The 21,990-nt window shown below is 44.4% G+C and overlaps 1 protein-coding gene across 10 annotated transcripts in view; it reads right to left on the minus strand.

The window, feature by feature from the left end:
* ZNF236 (zinc finger protein 236) overlaps window positions 1–21,990 on the minus strand; it is a 200,841-nt gene that overhangs the window by 138,942 nt on the left and 39,909 nt on the right. For 9 of the 10 annotated variants that reach the window (XM_075062894.1, XM_075062898.1, XM_075062896.1 and 6 more), the window contains exons 8-10: window positions 14,462–14,530; window positions 2,387–2,590; window positions 1,060–1,288 (exon numbers count right to left, since the gene is read on the minus strand). In XM_075062894.1, the coding sequence (XP_074918995.1) occupies window positions 1,060–1,288; window positions 2,387–2,590; window positions 14,462–14,530 (502 nt within the window). The remainder of the gene's footprint in view (window positions 1–1,059; window positions 1,289–2,386; window positions 2,591–14,461; window positions 14,531–21,990) is intronic. The other variant, XM_075062893.1, reaches the window with a different exon arrangement.

The raw sequence follows: 21,990 nt of genomic DNA on the forward strand, positions 1-21,990 counted from the left end.
AGTGTTTAAAAGAGAACTGGATAAATTCATGGTGGTTAAATCCATAAATGGCTATTAGCCAGGATGGGTAAAGAATGGTGTCACTAGCCTCTGTTCGTCAGAGAATGGAGATGGATGACAGGAGAGAGATCACTTGATCACTGTCTCTTAGGTTCACTCCCTCTGGGGCACCTGGCATTGGCCACTGTCGGTAGACAGATACTGCGCTAGATGGACCTTTGGTCTGACCCGGTATGGCTGTTCTTATGTTCTTATTAAAATGGGGTCGTGACCCACTTTGAGGTCCTGACCCACAGTTTGAGAACTGCTGATTTAGTGAATAGAGCCAAGTAATTTGAGATTCAAAATTGAAGGCTGACAGAGGACAAGACCTTGAGACCCAGAAGGTCCAGTCACAGGCCCTCTTTATTCACTAAGGTGGAGTGTGGGTGGTGTTGCCAGACTCACTCCATTGCCACCTGTGTGACCAGGGATTTGGGTGGGGGGGTGAAAGAACAGAAACTCAAACCCCTCTGCAGGTACATAGTTCCTCTTCTCCGCTCCTGTGGGGGTGGGGACGTAAGTCGTCAGAATGTGCCAGACAGTCCAAGCTGGTTGAAGAATGGTGTAGGGCATGAGATTCCTGTTTTGGAATTAACCTTAAGTCTCTGCTTCCTACATAAAGAACAGGCAAAGAAAGATGACTATTAAACTCTGAGCTGCAGGAGCTTAAGTATTCCTTGTCATAGAGCTTCAACCAGCTGGAACTGAAGCTGTATCAGCAATGCCTTTACTGTACTGATCTTCAGTCTGAACTAAGGATGAATAGGAAGAATCCAAACTTGGAGGCACGGAATGGGGTAGAGAAAATGGAAACCAATGCACACACACAAGTTCTGTTAAAAACAAATAAATAAAGTGTTAGTGTTTTTGAAATTCCATAAGCATTTTATTGATATATCAATTGCATGCGTTTTAGGAAGTTCCTATACACTACAGTGACAGGTGCTACAGAAAACTGTAAGATATTGTAGTTATTATTGCACAAAAGTTGTATGTAGAAAACATCTCCAACATTACCAGGTAAAAATGGTGACTTTTTCTTTACAACCTTTTTCTCTTTTTTATCCAACTTATCTGGGCTTTCTTGCTCTTTATCTTGTTCTGCATTATTAGGGTCAGCTTGATGATTAGAAAGATTCTGAACATCTGGATTTTGATCCTGTGTTGTAGGATTCTTAGCCTGGCTGCAGTCTGTAGGATGCGCTGAGACTGGAATTGAAGATAGCCCACTGTTTTCTAAGGCTTGCTAAGGCAAAACAAAACTAGAAGATTAGGAAAGAAAAACTACACAAATTCTAAATTTGCTCTGCTCAAACAACTATATAGGCGATTCAACACAGTTATGATTAAAGGAATTTAATCATGTCTTACAACCCCAAAATTTTAGCTGAATTTCAAAATTGCAAAGATTTAGAGATCTTTCCTGTACAAAGGTGGTAAACAGTAAATTTTTCACAGCCCTGAGTGCTATAATTAACCTGAGCTAATTCTGTAGTGTAGACAGCCCTTAGGCTTTGATCCTATAATTCACTGCACCTGCAGAGAACCCCACTGACCTGATAGGCTCTGCTCAGGGATAACAGCACATTGCAGAATTAAGGCCTGAATGTTTCAAAAAGAGGTTCAGATGAACAGTGTGGTTGGTTGGTGCTCAAGAGAAGAGAGACTAATACATAAACAGTGTGCAACCTTTTCAGTTTGAAGACTGAACATATTTGAGAAAGATCAAGGGGCCACGACCAATATTTAAGATGAATATTTTCTAGCCTGTTCTGTTCCTTTTCTGCCAGCTGAGCCCCTGATGCTACAAAGGAACCATTAAAAGGCAATTGGAGAGCAATGGGTTTGAAAGAGAGTTGGAGCAATGCGGTTGAGCCAAATACTCCAGCTTAAACATCACAGGGTGCAGCTCAGAGAACAGATTTTTAATTCATAATCAAATACAAAATTTCTTAACAGGCTCATTATGGATGGCCACAATTTAGATCCCTAAATGCCACAAGTGGTCCATGGACCACAGGGGAAAAAAAAAGGACAATCTTAATTTAAAAAAATATTTAGTGTCATTCACTTCCAACTAGTATTTATTGCATTCCAATCTGATCACATAATGGGACCAAAGAAACATCTTCTGCACTCTGATCACATAACGTGGCCAAAGAAACATCTTGCTGCACTCTGCACACTGTATTTTCATTACTTCAGTTTTTCCTCTTTGGCAAAGAAGTCAATTCAGGCATACAAACACCTTATTGTTGTAATCAACTGCCGATTTCACTAGAAGGATAACAATTACAAAGACACTGTTGAATGCTAAACTACTTATTAGGTAAATACGCCCTACCTGCAAAATGTCTCGATTGAGTCCTACTGCAATATTGAGTTGTTGGCCAGGTTGCTGGGGCTGGTTATTTTCTACTGGACCTGGCTCTGACAGCTCAAGGAGCTGCTGGATGACATCTGTTACAGCCTGTTGCCCTTGTTGACCTGCAGCTGAAGTTACTTGGTTTTCTGTCTGTTGAAGAAGTGGAGACCGAAAATGTGTGGCCTGAAATATACAGCAGTATATTTGTAAAGAAAAATGAAAGAGATATGTATAAAGAAAGTTTGACTTACCGGTCTATTTTCTTTACCCGAAATATGTCTGCTAATTGTCCACTGTGGGGATGTCCACTCATGTTTAAGACTGGGGAGTTTACAGAGCTGTCACTGAGGAATGTTGATTCCACTAAAGGACTGCTGCTCTATTCTCCTTCCAGAAGGAGTTTTTCCCAAGCTATCCAGCTGTAAGCTTACAGCTTGAATTAAGTTTATGATAAAGTATTGGCCCCTCACCAATTCACACAGCTTAGGGACCTATTTTGAATGAATGAATTTTGCAGGTAAGGGTACACAAAAAAGTAAATGTAATCAGAGAAAACACTTCAAAAAGCTTTTTTTTGGTATAAAAATACTTAAGTATATTAGTAAACTGTCTAGCATATTTAATAAAAGTAATGATGCCTCAGTGATACATAGTTTCACAGTTAAACTCAGCTGTTAAGCCTTTGTGAAAAAGAGACTATTGTATATATGTGACTTAGTAATACAGTCTACAAATTATATAAAATAAACTCTTTGTGAATAAGTGTCTCATCATATTGGTAGACACACTGCTGAGAAAGAAAGTCAACAGTTGAGACAAATTTCCCTTTTCCCCTTGAAACCATGTAACAGGGCTGGAAGACCTGGGACACCCAATCCTGATTACTAAGAAACCAAATTTGGAGAAATCAGATTTCCCTAAAAAGATCAGCAGGAAGCTGCAAGCAGGGGGGAATGCTCAGGGATCAGAGACGGCTAGGAGTGAGCAGGCTCCAGTAGAAAGTCCTGGGAGTTAGGACTGAGTCCAGCCCCATAGGGCCTGGAGTGGTCTACCAAAGTATGGAAGCAAAATCTTCATTCTGCATGGACTTTTGGGTGGACTTTGTTTTGGGATCTTGATTTTTCTTTGAAGTTTTATTTAGGTTAATATATCCCGTCCCCAAGGAGAGAGATTTCTGACCAAGAGTGGAAACTGAGGCTCTCTGCCTGCAGTCTGCCCAAAATGCTGCCTCATATTACAAACCTCCTTAACCAATCCCTAATGTAGGAAAGTGGCCAACAAAGGTGAGCCAACTGGTCCCATCTCTATCACTTTTTTCACAACTTTTATTGTATTGCATAGAATAAGTTACTACTTCTAATACAATTACTTCATACTTAGGGTGCTTTGCAGATGTCCACTGTCCCTGTCATTTGCTTTAAGCAGGAGACCACCTTTTATCATCACTTCCTGATGACAGATGGTGCTCTTCTATTTATCAGGCACTTTAGAATTCAGCAGAACCTAACAATTACTTTACTTGGCTCTCAGTCACTAGAGTTGAACCACTATATTTTCTGCCAGCAAGCCATCTGCAGTTTGCTTGTTTTAAGAGAGTACCTGTGGGCACCTGCCACAAAGAAAAATAATATAGATATAATCCAAAAGATAATTTTATAGATTTATCCTTACTGGGAATCAATTCTTCAGCTCTTTGCAGAAATATTTTGGTCTAAATAAATAAGAAGCACATGATACTGATTGCTTTCTTCTTAAAAGACTCATTCACTTTATATGCCAAGTCCCCTGGAAAATCTCCTTCAATAACAGCTACAAGGTTGTTGATTTAAAACAAAAAAAAAAAAAAAACTAGTCATACTACAGCAACATTCTTCAGACAAGTCAGGTTTATCTTTCTGATTTTGTTTTAATCTTCAATCTTCTGCCTTTATATGAGGAAGTTCATTCACCTTGTAATAAACTGTTCCAGACCAGAAAGTAATGTATCATTAAACTTCCTCTCTGAACTGTATAGGTAATGCCTCCTTCCATTTCTTCACTTCTTTACTTCAACCTCTTTTTACTCCAAAAATTTAAATATCTTTTGAACAGACAACAAAATACAATGCTGAAAATAATTTTCGTTAAGTCTAAAAATCAAATTTCTCCACCCATCTTGGCTCTCTCCCTCTTTCTTTTCTTCTTCATCTTAGAAAGGATGAAGAAGAAATCCAAGGACTCATTCTTCAGCTAATTTTATTTTTCCTTTTTAGAACCTGAAATAAAACAAACAGGGTGGCTAGCCTTATTCTTTCCACTTAACTTAACAATCTATTGGGTTTATCCACTTTTGCCCCTCACTGCAGATTCAGTCCTGTGAATATACCAATGCTTTTCAACCTTTTTTCATTTGTGGATCCCTAAAAAATTCTGAATACAGGTTCAGACTCCTTCAAAAATCTTAGTCTGCAGACCCCCAAGGGTCCACAGACCATAGGTTGAAAACCACTCAAATATATTCTTACTCAGAGCTTTTCTTTTATTTCCTTAACAAGGATTCTGCAACATAAGTTTGCTGGCCATGCAGTTCTGTTCTTGAGCATACACAGGCTAATATTCACTTCTGTTCCTCAAGCAATGAAAAGCCACATTATTGCTTCAGGGTGCGCTAAGTAGAGTCCTGACTGCATACTACAAAAGTGGCTTTAGGATGAATTTTACTCAATCTTTCACTGTAATTTTGTTTTACATTTTGAAAAGCTTTTCCTCCATGGCTCTTTCCATAGCTAAAACACTCTCTTGCAGACCTGACGGGGTAAAGACCTTGCCTTCATATTTTGTGATGATACCAAATAAATAGGGTAAAAAAACTTTGTTTCACCTTGCAGTTCCCTCCTTGAAACTGGATGAATAGTTCTGAATCAACATGAAAAAAAGTGAGCTGACACTCACTCACAAGAATAGATATTTGTCACCCTGCTACAAACACACACACACACACAGAACGTTTATCTTTGTTCAGCTTGTTGAGGACCAGGATGACAAGATCCCTGCACAGATCTCAATTTGACAGAAACTCTGTCTAAACAGATTAACAACAACAGATATAGTCTTCATTTTGTACTTACTGCTGTTAGACCACAGAAAACAATTTTATATGCAGACGTGCAACAACTTCAGAAATAGTACTTTCTGGGAGTAGAATGTAGCAGAGGTCCTTAGAGGAGCAAGCAGTCCTAGACTGACAGCTCTATAAGCTGCCCATTCTCCAGCAAGAGGAGGACAACCCTTCATTGAAGAGCTGGCTGAACATAATATTGAAGGGGAAAACACTCAATTTGACAACTTTTTCATACCTGTTTAGATAGTGTGTGTGTGCATGTACACCTATACATTAGACTAGGTGTTGTGTATGCTGAAACATAGGTCATAATGTTTCAATAAAACCACAGAAAAGTTTTAGTTACCATTTCTACAATGTTCCCCCATTATATCTATAAAAGTGAAAAAGATTTCCTTCCAGGCTGTAACTTGGAATGTTTATCCTGTATCCAACTTAAAATACAACACAAAGAGCCAAATATTTTATTACTGTTCCATAATAAAGATGTCTGCCATCCATTCTTCTGAAGAATAGAAAAGCATGGTATTGTTTAGCTTTTTTTTTTCCCACCTTTTTTTAAAAAAACAACTTTTACTCTTTCCTGGCATAAAAATAGGAAAGAACTGTATTTGTCAGACTCTTAACCAACAAGGGTTTGTACCATTTACAAAAAAAAGTGCATTTAGTAAAAGCAAAATATTTACAAAAGTTTTCACAAGTGTTTATGCAAATTAAGTGCCTAAGAGACTTACGACCCAATTTTGAGAGTTGCAGCCCATTGCCTTCAAATTTGAGTTGTAGGTAATAACATATAAAAATCAGCAATAAGGCCCTTCTGACAGTTTTACCCAGAGCAAAATGTATATAGAAGTGGCAATGCTAAGCAGGTGACTATGTGTCTGAAATACCTTCCCTCAACAATTGTTCTGGGGATGAAGTCCTGAGAAAGAAGTACAGTAGACTAAAGTTTTCCCGTCAATCTCTACCACTCAGTCTTTGCTAGCCACCTGCTCACTGCTGATTTTGCTCTGGTTGCTGAGTTACTAAATGGCGGACTCCTTTCTCTATACACCTGCTTCTTTCTGGAGCACCGCTCAACATCTCTGTCATAATGAGGAAACAGCAAAGGCTAGATGCAGTGTAAATTCAGACCACCAGAGTGCTCACTGACTGTTTAATCACCTGCTGCATAAAAATGGCTTCTCCTATCAATTAATGATAAGAGGGGGAAATGGGTAACCAGTTAAGAACATAAGAATGGCCATACTGGGTCAGACAAAAGGTCCATCTAGCACAGTATCCTATCTTCTGACAGTGGCAAATGCCAGGTGCCTCACAAGGAATGGAACAAAACAGGTAATAATCAAGTAATCCATTCCCTGTTGCCCATCCCAGCCAATGCAGTGATATGATGTTTTAGGGGGAGGGATAGTTCAGTGGTTTAAGCATTGGCCTGCTAAACCAAGGGTTGTGAGTTCAATCCATGAGGGAGGCCATTTGGGGATTTAGTTGGGATTTGGTCCTGCTTTGAGCAGGAGGTTGGACTAAATGACCTCCTGAGGTCCCTTCCAACCCTGATAACCTATGATTCATTCCCAGCTTCTGGCAAAGTTTTGTCTTGAGTGTTGTCTGAAAGCTTTTGAATAATCTGGCATATACATACATGACAACTGAGTCTTATTCATACTAAGCCCTTGTCTTTCTTTAGCACCAAGCTGTCATGCAAAAAAATATACGGAATGCCACTTGCAAACCTAACGGACCATGTATACTGTATTCCGAAGCATTCTAGCTAAAATATCCTTCATAAGAAAGTATTTTCAAGTCCTAATTTTATTTCTTCAATATAACAATACCTTTCTCCTCTCAGGTAAGCTATCGTATATATTCATTCATAAGCCAAATTTCTTTGGGTAAAAAAAATGACGCATCAAAGAGCGGGGGTCGGCTTACAAATGGGTCTGCACCAAAATGTGATGATTTTAAACACTATGGAATCATTGAAGTGTATATTTAATACATTGTCATTTTGTTTACCTAGAGCAACTGCAGGCATGGAGCCATGCTCCAAGTAAATAAAATGTCCCGACCCGCCGGTGGCTTACCCTGATGGCCAGGAGCCAAAGTTTGCCAACCCCTGAAATAGAGGGTCAGCTTATGAAAGGGTCATACGGTTTTTGCTATTTTTACCTAACCATGTTGGGGGGTTGGCTTATAAACAAATGGCTAATGAACGAGTATATATGGTACTTATTCCTGATTATTTATAACTTCCCCACTTTCCACCAAACAAAGCTAGTTGATCTTGTACAGAATGATTCAACAAAACAAGTTAAAATCTGCCAAAAAAGTAAAAGACTGTTACTCACCTTTGTAACTGCTGTTCTTCAAGATGTGCTGCTCATATCCATTCCAATTAGGTGTGCGCGCGCACCGCCTGCACAATTGTTGGAGAATTTTTACCTTAGCAACATCTGGTGGGTTGGCTGTGGCGCCTCCTGGAGTGGCGTTTTCATGGCGCTGGATATATACCTCAGCCGACCCAGCACCCCCTCATTTCCTTCTTGCCAGCTACTCCGACAGTGGAGAAGGAGTGTGGGTTTGGAATGGATATGAGCAACACATCTCGAAGAACAGTTATAAAAGGTGAGTAATTGTTTTTTCTTCTTCGAATGCTTGCTCATATCGATTCCACTTAGGTGATTCCCAAGCCTTACCTAGGCGGTGGGGTCGGAGTGAGACATCACTGAGTGCAGAACCGCTGAACCACATGCAGCAACGTCTCTAGACTGCTGAACTAAGTGTAGTGAGCTGCAAAGTTATGTATAGATGACCAAACAGCAGCTCTACAGATCTCCTGAATCGGAACGTGAGCCAGGAAAGCGGCCGATGAGGCTTGGGCCCTCGTGGAGTGACTTGTGAGACGTGGGATCAGGACATCTGCCAAGTTGTAACAAGCACGGATACAAGACGTGATCCGTGAGGAAATGCACCGCGAGGAGACCGATAGGCCTTTCATCCGTTCGGCCACTGCAACGAAAAGCTGGGTTGTTTTCCTAAATGACTTTGTATGCTTGATATAAAAGGCGAGGGCTCTACGGACGTCAAGGGAGTGCATGTGTTGATCCTGCCATGTGGCGTGGGGCCTTGGATAAAAGTCTGGGAGGAAAATGTCCTGGTTCACATGAAAGGTAGATAACACCTTGGGAAAGAAGGCAGGGTGGGGGCAAAGCTGCACCTTGTTATTGTAGAAATCTGTATAAAGTGATTCAGATGTGAGGGCTCCGATTTCAGATATCCGTCTCGCTGAAGTGATGGCTACAAGGAAGACTGTCTTCCAAGATAGATAAAGGAGCAAACAGGTGGCCACTGGCTCAAAGGGAGGCCCCATGAGTCTAAAAAGGACCAGGTTTAGGTCCCATGCTGGAACCAGTGGTCGTACCTGTGGGGAAGCACATTCTCCCAGATGGAAAGCAGATATGGCTGCCAGATGCACCCTGACAGATGATGTCGCCAGGCCCTGCTGCTTCAGGAATAGGAGATAGTCTAGGATGAAAGGTATTGATGCCTGTAATGGAGACGAGGCGCACTGCCCATGCCAACAGGAGAATCGCTTCCATTTGGCCAGGTACGTGGCCAGAGTCAAGGGTTTTCTATTGCCTAACAGAACTGTACAAATTGTGAGCAGAGTAACTCCGATCAAGTTAGCCATGCAGCATCCATGCTGTAAGGTTGAGGGATTGCAGGTTGGGATGACAGAGGCGACAGTGGTCTTGTGATATCAGGTTCAGCCACAGGGGGAGTGTGATCGGAGGTTCTACCGATAGCTTTAGGAGTGTGGTATACCAGTGTTGCCTGGGCCACGCTGGAGCAACCAGAATCATGCGTGTCTTGTCCCTGTGTAACTTGAGCAAGACCTTGTGGACTAGCGGGAATGGAGGGAATGCGTAGAATAGCTGGTCTTTCCACGGGAGTAGGAAAGCGTCCGATAGAGATCCCAGAGAACGTCCCTGGAGAAAACAGAATATCTGGTACTTCTATTCACCTAGTTCAACAATCAGATCGACCTGGGGAAACCCCAACTCAGGAAAACTGAATGGATGATGTTTGGGCGAATGGACCACTCATGAGGCTGGAAAGATCTGCTGAGGTGGTCTGCCAGCATGTTTTGGACCCCCGGGAGAAACGACACCACCGGATGTATCGAGTGGACTATACAAAACTCCCACAGGCAAATGACCTCCTGGCACAGGGAAGACGACCGGGTTCCCCCTTGCTTGTTCATGTAGAATATGGCCGTGGTGTTGTCTGTGAGGACTGCCACACAATGGCCACGTAGGAGACAGAGAAACGTTTGACACCCTAGGTGTACTGCCATCAGCTCTCGTACATTGATATGCAGAGTTAGTTCAAAAGCGGTCCAAAGGCCCTGCGTCTGGCGTTCCCCAAGGTGGGCGCCCCAGCCCAGAGATGATGCATCTGTGACAAGATACAAGGAAGGTTGTGGGGTGTGAAATGGTACCCCTTCGCACACCAACGTGGGATTCAGCCACCAACTGAAGGAGGTCAAGACCGATTCCGGAACCACGACCACCACGTTCAGGCTGTCCTGACCTGGACGATATACCATTGATACCCAGGCCTGAAGCAGGTGGAGCCGAAGTCTGACATGTCTAGTTACATAAGTGCATGACACCATGTGCCCCAGAAGGCCGAGGCACATCTTTATCGTGGAAGTCGGGAAGTTTTGGAGGCTGCGGATGATGTTTGCCATAGCCTGAAAACGATTTTCTGGCAGGAGAGCGCGGGCGAGTCTGGAGACTAAGGCTGCCCCGATAAACTCTATTATCTAGGTTGGTTCCAGAGTTGACTTTTCACTGTTGAGCAGGATGCCCAGCTTGTGGAACGTGCCTAGGGTGAGCCAGATGTGGAATCACACGTCTTCCCTGGTGCAGCCCCGAACGAGCCAGTCGTCTAGATACGGAAATACTTGGATCCATTGTCAATGAAGGTAGGTTGCCATGATGGCCATACATCTGGTGAACACTCTCGGAGCCGTGGACAGCCCGAAGGGCAGGACAGCAAATTGGTAGCGTTCATGATTTACCACAAAGCGAAGGAAGTGCCTGTGTGTAGGGTAAATCGCTACGTGAAAGTACACGTCCCTCATGTCGAGGGCAACGTACCAGTCTCCAGGATTCAGGGAAAGGATAATAATCTCCAAGGAAACCGTGTGGAACTTCAACTTTACCATGAATTTGTTGAGTTTGCGCAGGTCCAGAATGGGCCACAGGCCCCCTTTGCCTTGGGGGATTAGGAAGTAGCGGGAGCGTTAAGACTTCCTGCATAAGGAGTGGCTTGTGAGAGGGGTCTCTGAAGAGGGACGGGGAGGGAGGATGGGGTGGGGGGTTGAGAAAATTGGAAAGAATATCCCCTTTCCACTGTGTGAAGAACCCATCGGTCTGAAGTTATAAGGGATCAAGCATGGTGGAAATGGGAGAGACGATCTCGAAAGGAGGGAAAGGATCCTGGATAGCGAGTGGTATGCCATCCTCAGGCACACCTTCAAAAATTTTGTCTAGGCCCCAATGATGGTTTAGGAGGGCCTTGGTTCTGACCGGGCTGGTGGCCAATGGATCTCTTTCTGACACCTCAACCATGACTTCTGTAAGTCATGCCTTGGAAAAGGGGGTGGGTAGAACCTTTGAGGCTGTGGTTTAAAGGGCTTGTGCTGGGTACCCGGGACATGCATCACCAGGGAGCACATGATGGTTCTGGAGTCTTTTAGGCTCTGTAATCTAGAGACCGTTTTACCTGAGAACAGGCCCTGCCCATCAAATAGCAGATCCTGCAGGGTTTGTTCCAGCTCTGGCAGTAAGCCAGATACCTGAAGCCAGGAGATGCATCGCATAGCGATGCCAGGATCCTAGCCACAGAGTCAGCTACATCAAGGGAGGCTTGTAAGGAGGTCCTAGCCATCTTTTTGCCCTCTTCCACTAAAGCCCCAAACTCAACTCTGGACTCTCACGGAATCACCTCCTTAAATTTATCCATGGAGTTCTATGAGTTATAATCATAACGGCTCAAGAGCGCTTGCAACTCTGAGCTGAAGGCCCCCCGCTGAGTAAATTTTGCTTCCAAATAAATCGAGGCACTTGGCGTCTTTAGATTTGGGCGCTGCAGCCTGTTGACCACGTCTTTCCCTTGCATTCACTGAGGACACCATCAGTGAACACGGCTGAGGGTGAGCATACAGGTAGGGTGAGCACACTCTGGCCGTAAGTGGAAGACAGGCAGGGGTCTGCCATATTGTCTTGGTGTTGGCCTGGATGGTGCGGATGATGGGCAATGCTACCTGGGATGTGGTGTTAGCTGAAATGATGTCCACCACCGGGTCCTCCAACTCCACTATCTCCTTCACTTGGAAGTCCATATTACGTGCCACCCTACGTAGAAGGTATTGGTGAGCACATAGGGTCTATTGGAGGGGGACCCGCGGTCTTTGTCCTCACCACCGCCTCATCTGGAGGAGATGAGGAAGATGCTACAGGGGCAAATGGGTCCTGTGGCAGGTCCAGTTGCAAGGGATCCTGATGCCCAGGATCTGCTGTGCCGGGGTCTGGGGCCTGCACTGGGGTGGGTGCAGACGCCTCCATACCCCCTGGAGGGGGACGGCTGATGGTGGCCTCCGGTACTCGGGGCTCTGAATAGGTCGAGTGGGAGGCTGAGAATGGAACCCCTTGGGCTTGGTGGTATGCCCACGGGGTCTAGAAGGACCATTGTGCAAGCTGCTGGCTAGGGTCTTGGGCTTCGTCTTGCCATTGACCCAGGTTACCGTCTGCTTGGCCCATTGCAGGATAGGCTAAGCGGGACACGCCATCCGACTGTGAAGAGTGTGAGGCAGAGCATGAGGGCCAGGGCGGTGAGGAGCGTGCCTGCGTCGACTCTGCTGGGAATGGTGCCGGCACGGTGCCGGGCCACAGGAGCAGTGCCGGCACAGTGCCGGGGAGCGGTACCGGGATTGACAACGGTGCCAATGGTCATGCCGGTACTGGGATCCAGACCTGAATCGCGATGAAGACCGCCTGCGGGAGCAATGCCAGGAGCGGCTTCTCGAATAGGATTGGCGCTCTGACCGATGCCGGGAGCAGTGTCGGGAGTCTGAATGGTACCGAGGTCCAGAGCAGTGCCGCGAGGCGGAATGGTGCCAGGAATAAGATCTGGGCCGCGAGTATGACTGGTGCCATGATAGACAAGGGTGCCAGGATTGCGAGTGGTGCCAGGACCTGCTCCAAGATCGGGAGCAGTGCCGAGGGTCCACGCTCGGAGATAGTGGACATATTAGGGCTGGCTTGCCCCTACACTGTTCCGCATGAGTGCCAGTTCTGTAAAGGCAATGAGGTCCCTCGCCGTTGCAAACGTCTCCGGCGTCAATGGAAGTCGGGGTTCAACCACGGTGCGGGCCAGGGAGCCAATACGCGCCAGACTCAACGGTTCTTCCCTCAGTGCCAGAGTCAACGGTGCCGATATCGGCGCCTGTACTTTCAGTTGCTCTGGTGCCGGACGTGATTCCAAGGTTGGCAAAAGGGGTGCCGGCGCCTGTTGTTGAGAGGCAGCCCCCTCCGGCTTGCAAGGTCTCTTCTGCCCTGGGGACAGGGAACAGCACCCAATGTGCTTGCGCTGGATGCGGTACCAGCGAGGACCGGTGCCATGGGTCTCTATCCAAGTTTCCCTGCAGTCTAATACTCGAAGTTGCCACAAGAGCACTGCACACCGAGGCACTCGGTGCCAGAACTTGGTGTGCTGAAGGAGGATCTGGGCTGAAGGCCGCTTCGATAAGGAGCTGCTTGAGTCTAAAGTCCCACTCCTTTTTGGTTCGAGGCCTGAAAGCCTTACAGATTTTACACTTTTCGGCATGGTGAGAATCCCCGAAGCACTTTAAACAAGAGTCGTGGGGGTCTCCCATTGGCATAGGCTTCAAACAGGCTGAGCATGGCTTAAACCCTGGAGCCTTGGGAATGAGCCCGGGCGGCACGCAGGGAGGAAGGGGAAGGAACCCCTTCCAATCTACTAACTTTATTTACAAACTAATTCTACAACTATTGAGACTACAATACTATACTAACTATAAGAACTAGAACAATTATCCAAACCGGGAAGTAAAAGCTAGGGAGAGTGGAGGACAGCAATTCCGTGCTCCACAGTTCCAACAACCATCACGAGTTGAGGGGGCGCTGGGTCAGCTGGGGTATATATCCAACACCATGAAGGCGCCACTCCAGGGGGCTGCACAGCCGACCCACCGGGTGTTGCTAGGGTAAAAATTCTCCAACGATCGTGCACGCAGTGTGCACACACCTAACTGGAATCAATATGAGCAAGCACTCAAAGAAGAATATATTTTAAAAGACAACTGCCTTTAATGAAGGTCGGATTTTTTTAATTATAAAACGTACATATTGAAAAAGCATTTCAAAGTACACCTTCTGCCACCAGCTCTTATGCTGGGGCTTGCTAGAGAGTCCTGGGAAGGCAGCCTTGAAGTTCTCTTCCACAGTGCCTGCATTGCATGAGTCCTCCCTAATGGATGCACTCCCTAATGCTTTCAGAGCCCCTTTATGGCGCACCAATCATCTTACTTGCCCTACACGGACTGGAGTGGAGTATCTGACATGTTTTCCAAGAGTTTTTGAATGGAGTTGTGCATGCAATCATCAGGAAACATTTATGAATTGACTTGCTATACTCCTAATTAGCCATTTACAAGCATTAACAGATTTGCATTCACAAATTGAGCACAGCATTATATAAGGCTCTTTAATCAAATATCAACCCACCTTCCAGAGAACTGTGTATTTGTTAATACATAATATTAATACAAGTTTGCAAAGTTCTAAAAGCTGAAATTCCCTTTTAACATGCCTGCCATCTCAGTACTGACACAAATAAATTAAGAAAATCTCTATACTTACATTCTTCCATTTATTATCAACAGGTTGCATCAGGTTAGCAGGAGACGTCAGAGGCGGGGGCACAGGTTCCTACAAACAAAAGAATGGCAAAGATGGTAAGCTACTGTATGGAATGAAAAAAGATATCACTTAATGTTAAGTGTAAAACTTACAAATAATTTTTCAACAACATCAAACCATGGCTAGAGTAAAAGAGACACTTCAGGGGTTGGATAAATATCCAGGGATCTCTTAGCTAAATCAACCCCCGGAGGATCCATCGCCACAGCGTCAATCCATGATAAGTGGAGACAAGCCTTCACTCATTCATTCATTCTCTCTCTCTCTCACACACACACGCACCACCCAACACGTATTTGTATTACTGTTGTTGTCACTTCTTCATATTTCTTTCAATGCGTGTTATTTTAGTTTTTTGACTGGTCTATGCATTTCAGAATCTTTATTTTTCTCTTACATTTAAATTTAATTTTTGAGTAGTGAGTTCTAAAACGCCTAACCTGTCCCAGCTGGAGTAATTATCCCTATGGCAACTTTTTAAAAATATATATCTAAGTTTTTGGTTGCTGCTGGTGGTGCACATCTGCACATTATCTCGATATAGTGCACATAAAATTCTTCCCGCACATGGACGGAAAAAATTAGAGGGAACACTGATATAAGGCTGTTGGGTTTTTCTGCAGACTCAATAATAAAAATAATGTACAGTTGCATCTATTCTTTACTAGACCTAAACAGAATAAAAACAAATAAGTGCTTTCCACGTTCTTGTCTTTTGCTGTTTTAGTTTCTTTTGCTTTTTTGGTTGCTGCTTTTTTTTTTTTTTAAGTCTTACTAGCTCATAAGTCTGTTTCTTTGAAAAGTGAAATTTATACATTTGTTAATATTTTTCACAGCTGTAGACTTGCTAGCTAGCTGGGAGGTAGCAAAAAGTGATGATAATGTACAAATATCAATCTTCACAACAGACTTACTCGGCCATGGCAAGCTGGGGGACAAATTAAGCCATGGATGAGGAGAGCCACAGCTATCCCTAGTTATTCTGGGTCTGTATGCAGTCCCCCTGGGCGGGAGGGGCGGGGGGTTGGCTTGGGAGGCAGAAGGAACCGCCCCCCAGCACTCACCAGTGGCGTGGCTGGGGCCAAGTCACTGCACTTCCCACCACTGGTGAGTGCAGGCCTGGCCCTGCTGCAGTGCCCTAAATTTCCTGGTGCCCTACACAGCTGCATACTTTGCATATGAGTAAGGACAGCCCGGAGGAGATTGGTCTGGAGGCAACAGGGGTCAAAGGTGATGGAGGTGGGTTAGTGAGCCCATGGCCAGCACCCACTGCCGCGTGGCTGGACACCACAGCCAGAACCCAAAGCCCAGTGGCCAGAGCCCGGTGACCACTACCGCACAGCCAGGGTCGGAACGCATGGCTGAAACCGGGGTTGGAGAATGCAGCAGGGGGCAAGGGCAACTGGAAGGGGGTGGTTAGCCCGCCGTCGCCACCACTGGGTGGCCGGGGCTGGGGCTGGATCTGAATCCCCACGGCCAGAACCTGAAACCTTTCAGCCAGAGATGGAGCCCGCCACCATGTGGCCATAACCCAGGGCCAGAGGAGGCAGCGGGAGCCAGGATGGGGTTGAGCCGGGGGACAGAGCCAGGTGATGGCACCAGTCATCCCACCACCCCAGGGCTGAAGCTGGAAACCCCAGTCCCACTGCTCCTGACAAGGTGGGGAACTCAAATCAGCTTCCTTCTCCTCTGGCATCTGTGGCTCCAGAGGAGGGTAGGAAGAGAGAGGGGATGCTGCTTTGTCCCTGCCCCATCCCCCCATCACCACCCAGGCGGCTGTGGCCACACGAAAATAGAAACACTGTCCTAAGATATGCCGTCCAGTAACCAGACAGTTATATTTACTGTCAAAGCAAGCTTCTTGGGTAGGATGTGTGTATGGATTTTTTTGTTTACTTGTTTGTTTTACTATTAATTAGCATTACCATTGTGCTTAGGAGCCCCAGTCAAGGGGCAGAACCCGACTATGCAAGGCACTGTGACAAAGAACAAAAAATGGTCCCTGCCCCAAAGAGCTTATAATCGAAATATAAGACAAGAGACGACAGATGGATACTGACAGACAGTCCAAGGAAATAGAGAGAGATGGGATATATAGATAGATAGAGAGAGAGAGAGAGACAGCCAGACGGACAGAGAGAATATCAACTCCTATCCCCAAAAAGATATAAGTGAATGTGATAGTTGCAGGGGAAAATATGCTTTTCAAACAGTATTCACACTGTTTAAAACAGAAAAGTAAATCCCTTGACCTTACAGTAATAATGTTATAACTTGATAAACAAAAAAGCCATTTGGCTGCCATTATTGTTATCTGAGCAATTCCTCTCAAACTGCTTTCTAACATTCAATTTCTATCCCAACATTACCCCCAAAGCATGCTAAGAGCATTATATATCCAATTGGATTGAGACAAAATATGACAAGTCTCATTTGCTATGGTCATTTTTAGAACCAAGCAGCTATTACTAGGTTTGGTTGGCTTGGTTTTTCCCAAATCCTTGGAATTCAAAATGCATCAAAGCAATATTTGAGAATTAGAGAGAGTATAATAGATAAAACTGCAGGTAAACGTCACTTTAAAAAAACCGAAGTTGTTAGGAACAGGAGGTTACAGCCACTCCTTGCAGAACACTGTCCCTGGACTTGCATCAGGTGAGTTGATAGTTCCACTGGTGCTACATCAAAGACAAATGTCTACAGGAAGCCTATGTTCAGCATTTCGTGTTAAGCTACCAAATGTAATAAAGGTCTCGTGTATAGTCAGGTATGAGGAGTCACGTAAGCTGATGACGTCATGAGACCATGAACCACAGGAAAAAGTAACGAGTCTGCTCTGAATATGCCCATAAGGTTATGAACACTTGCTGGATGCTAGGGAATTTTTCCTTTAGAAGGAACATCCTGGCTTCTACTGAGTTCAATACTGCACCTAGAAAATATTCTTTATGAGAGAGTTGGAGACTAAACTATTCCATTTTATTTGCAGCCTCATGAGTGGAACAAGCTTCCAGTAGTGGCAAGGGCTCATATCAAGTCCTGTTTTCTCTTGTTTTTTAAAAGTCATTCATACCTATGCACATACTTGTATATCTCAATATCTGAGAATAAGATGCCACTGTAACTAAGCATTTGGTGAAAATGACAGCTGACAGCCCAAAGGGAACAATCTTGAATTCAAAAGCATCTATCTCCTAAAGAAGAATCTCATTACTCTATACTGCAGGGGTGACAAACCGCGGCTCACGGAAAGTATTTGGCAATTTTACAGTTAAAGCATGGCTCGCGGAGCCCCATGCTCCCTCGTTTCATTCTCTGCCTAACAGACTGGGGCAAGAGAGTTCAGGGCTTCTGCCCTGCAGCAGAGAAGTGGGGCTAGGTCTTCTGACAAATGACGTATGCTGAGAGGGGGAGGCGCAATTTAAAGTCCCCACCCCCACCCCAACAACAGCTTGAGTGAACCTCCCCAGGCACATCCCCCCTCTCTTCCCCTCAGTGGTCCCTCCCTGCAGCTCCCAGGTGTTAGCTTCCCCTGGAGAGGCAGCAGCAAACAGCAGGCAGCTGCAGGAAGGAACCACTGCTTTAGCTCCAGGGAGAGGCAGCAACAAAAGCAGCAGCTCTCCCTGCAGCTCCAACTGTTTGCCACTGCCTCGCCCCACAGCCACAGCTTCCCTCTTGCCAGCTCCAGCAGCTGCTGTGCAGGGAGGGGGCTTGGCAGCCCCATGTGACTGAGCAGGGCCAGCAAGCCTTGGCAAAAAACAGGGGGTAGGGGGTGTTATGTGACCTCATTTCACCTCTGGCTTCAGCCCCAAAGGGTACGTCTACTGGGACTCAGCCTCACTCCTGCTGAAGCTCCAAGACCTGACAGGAGCCTTCCATGAGGCTGAAGCCCCGAGCCCCAGCAGGCACACTCCAGCTCTTGAACTTCTGAAGATTGTCATGTGTGTGTCAGAGGGTCAATACGTTTGACCACCTCTGCCCTAGTGGTTTTTCCTAAAGGTGAGAATTCTGAATTTTGATATCTTTAAATATCTGTTTAGGTTTCTGAAGTCCAGAAAGAGTCTTAGACCATCCACCTTCATGGGTGATGAGGAAATACCAGGAATTTTGTTCTCAATAGATTAGGAAGACTCCTTTTATGGATTCCCTTGACAGCAGAGAGTCCACCTTCTATAGGAAGACAGTCTCATGAAATGAGTCTTTAAGGAGAACGGGAGCGAGGAAAAAAGTGAGAGCTAGGACCTGGTGCAGAAGTGATTGCAACATTCATTGTGGGTGATCTCTAAAACTCAGTAATAGAAATCAAGCACCAGGTACTGTAAAAGAAAGCCAGATGAAGACTAAGGGAGGGCATAGAAGAAAATGGTTACTACCTCTACTATAACTGTTGTTCTTTGAGATGTGTAGCACATATCTATTCCACTTCAGGTTCGTGCACACCAAGTGCACTGTAGCCGGAGAGTTTTCCTGAGCAGTACCCATCAGGGAAGCACGTGCAACAAGTATCTCCTCATGTGTCCACGTGAGAGAATAAAATGTAGAGCTGCCCTAGCATTCCCTCAGCTCTTTCACACTGAATCCTAACCTACCAGACTTCAAAGCAGAGGAAAGGACAGCAGGGTGTAGAATGGGCACGTACAACACATCTCTAAAAACAGTTACAGTACAGGTATGCACCCAAGTGATTACACATGTCTATTCTAGAGCTGTCAAGCAATTTAAAAAAATAATTGTGTTGTTAAACAATAGAATATCATTTATTTAAATATTTTTGGATGTTTCCTACATTTTCAAATATATTGATTTCAATTACACAGTATACAAAGTGTACAGCAATCCTTTTATGTTTATTTTTGTTATAAATATTTACACTGTGAAAAACAAAACAAATAGTATTTTTCAATTCACCTAAGACAAGTACTGTAGTGCAATCTCTTTATCATGAAAGTTGAACTTACAAACGTAGAATTATGTACCAAAAAAATGTTAAAAAATAAAACGCAAGACTTCAGAGCCTCCCAAGTCCACTCAGTAATACTTCTTGCTCAGCCAATTGCTCAAACAAGTTTGTTTACATTTGCAGGAGATAATGCTGCCTGCTTCTTGTTTACAATGTCACCTGAAAGTGAGAACAGGCGTTCACATGGCACTGTTGTAGCTGGCATTGCAAGATATTTATGTGCCAGATGCGCTAAAAATTCATATGTCCCTTCATGCTTCAACCACGATTTCAGAGGACATACATCTATGCTAATGATCATAGAATCATAGGACTGGAAGGGACCTTGAGAGGTCATCTAGTTGAGTCCTCTGCCCTCATGGTAGCACTAAGTATTATCTAGACCATGGGTTCTGCTCGGTAACGATCCGAAGCAGTGCGGACCAAGCATGTTCATTTTCATCATCATGAGCCAGATGCCACCAGCAGCAGGTTGATTTTCTCTTTTGGTGGTTTGGGTTCTGTAGTTTCCACATCGGAGTATTGCTCTTTTAAGATTCTGAAAGCATGCTCCACACCTCGTCCCTCTCAGATTTTGGAAGGCACTTCAGATTCTTAAACTTTGAGTTGAGTAGTGCAGCTATCTTAACAGTTAACTTTTTAAACAATATTTACGTTCCTAATCTGCAGTGAAAGTGTTCTTAAAACAACATGTGCGAGGCCATCATCCAAGGCTGCTATAACATAAAATATATGGCAGAATTTCCATAAAACAGAACAGGAGGCATACAATTCTCCCTCCAGGAGTTCTGTCTCAAATTTAATTAATGCAATTTTTTCTTCTAAAACAAGCATCATCAGCATGAAAGCATGTCCTCTGGAACGGTGGCCGAAGCATGCAGCGGCATATGAATGTTTAGCATATCTGGCGTGTAAATACCTTGCAATGCTAATTACAAAAGCACCATGTGAATGCCCATTCTCACTTGCAGGTGACACTGTAAATATGAAGTGGGCAGCATTATCTCCCATGAATGTAAACAAACTTGTTTGTTTTACCAGTTGGCTGAACAAGAAGTAGGACCGAGTGGACTTGTAGGCTCTAAAGTTTTACACTGTTTTGTTTTGTTTTTCCATAACCCAAAAAAAATATATATATATATACACACACACACACGTAAGTTGCACTTTCACGATAAAGAAACTGCACTGCAGTACTTGTATGAGGTGAAGTGAAAAATACTATTTCTTTTTTCATTTTTACTGTGCAAATTTTTATTATATTTATTAAGTGAGCACTGTACACTTTGTATTCTGTGTTGTAACTGAAATCAATATATTTGAGAAAGTAGAAGAACATCCAAAATATTTAATAAATTTCAACTGGTATTCTAATGTTTAACAGTGCCAGTAAAATGGCAATTAATCACGATTATTTTTGAGTTAATCGCGTGAGTTAACCATGATTAAATCGACAGCCCTATTTCATTTTGAATGCAAAAATTCCAGAAAGACTGTCCGTCAGGAGGCTGTCAAGCTGATCTGCCCCTCCTCTCTCCCCTCCCCCTCAGGTAAAACATTGCTGTCATATTGTCCGTAAGTACTTGAACATACTTGCCCTTTCTCTGGTTGAGAAAAATCTGGCAGAAAAACTCTGAAAATTGCCCTCAATTATACAACACTGATGTGTATAGTTTGTTTGCCCACAGATCTTGAGCTTGCAAGGGATACAGATGTGCACCTCAGCCCAAGAAAGATGTGTCCATGACCGGAATCATAGTAGGAAGGGAAGAGGAGGAGACAAAGACACGTTGAACTGGACTCTCCACTAGTTCAAGGAAGATGGCACACTTTCAGGTCTGTGAATTAATGCGTCCAGAGGGTGAGTTAATGGACAGTAGATGAATTTTAACCAGCCTTAAAGACATCTCAGGTATGGCTTGACATGCTGAGTCATCTACATGCAAGCGGCCACATGTCCTAAAAGTTGCATCCAGTTTCTCATCGGTTGTGGATAAGGGTGGAGGAAACTGCATAATTCCAGGATCACTTGAAAGCTGATTTGACGAAGGTATGCCACTGTTGATGTTGAATCTAGCAATGCTTTGATAAACTCAATTCTCTGCACCAGAAAGAGACTGTATAATCAAGCCGAGATGGTCAAATAGAATCTGAATTGCTCTGATGCCTTCTGTTGTCTGGAATGCCACCAAATAAGCTAGTCATCCAAACAGAGGTATGCCTGAATAGCGATTCTGTGAAGAAGGGCAGCTACTCCAGCCATGCATTTGATAAACACTCTGGGAGCTGATAACAGACCAAAGGGGAGAAACCTCCTCTGGTGTGATGAATGGCCACACAAAAGCAGGCATCTGGAGGACCGAGAGCAGCATATCAATCTTCAAGATTGGGTGATGAGATGAAGGAATACAAGGATATTGTACAAAACTTTCTTATGTATTTGTTTAAGTTTTGTAGGTCTAAGGTGGGCCTTAGCCAGCATCCCCCCGCCCACCCACCCCACACACAC

This window comes from Chelonoidis abingdonii, chromosome 2 (assembly GCF_003597395.2).
Source record: "Chelonoidis abingdonii isolate Lonesome George chromosome 2, CheloAbing_2.0, whole genome shotgun sequence".
In the NCBI taxonomy this organism is placed as follows: domain Eukaryota; kingdom Metazoa; phylum Chordata; order Testudines; family Testudinidae; genus Chelonoidis; species Chelonoidis abingdonii.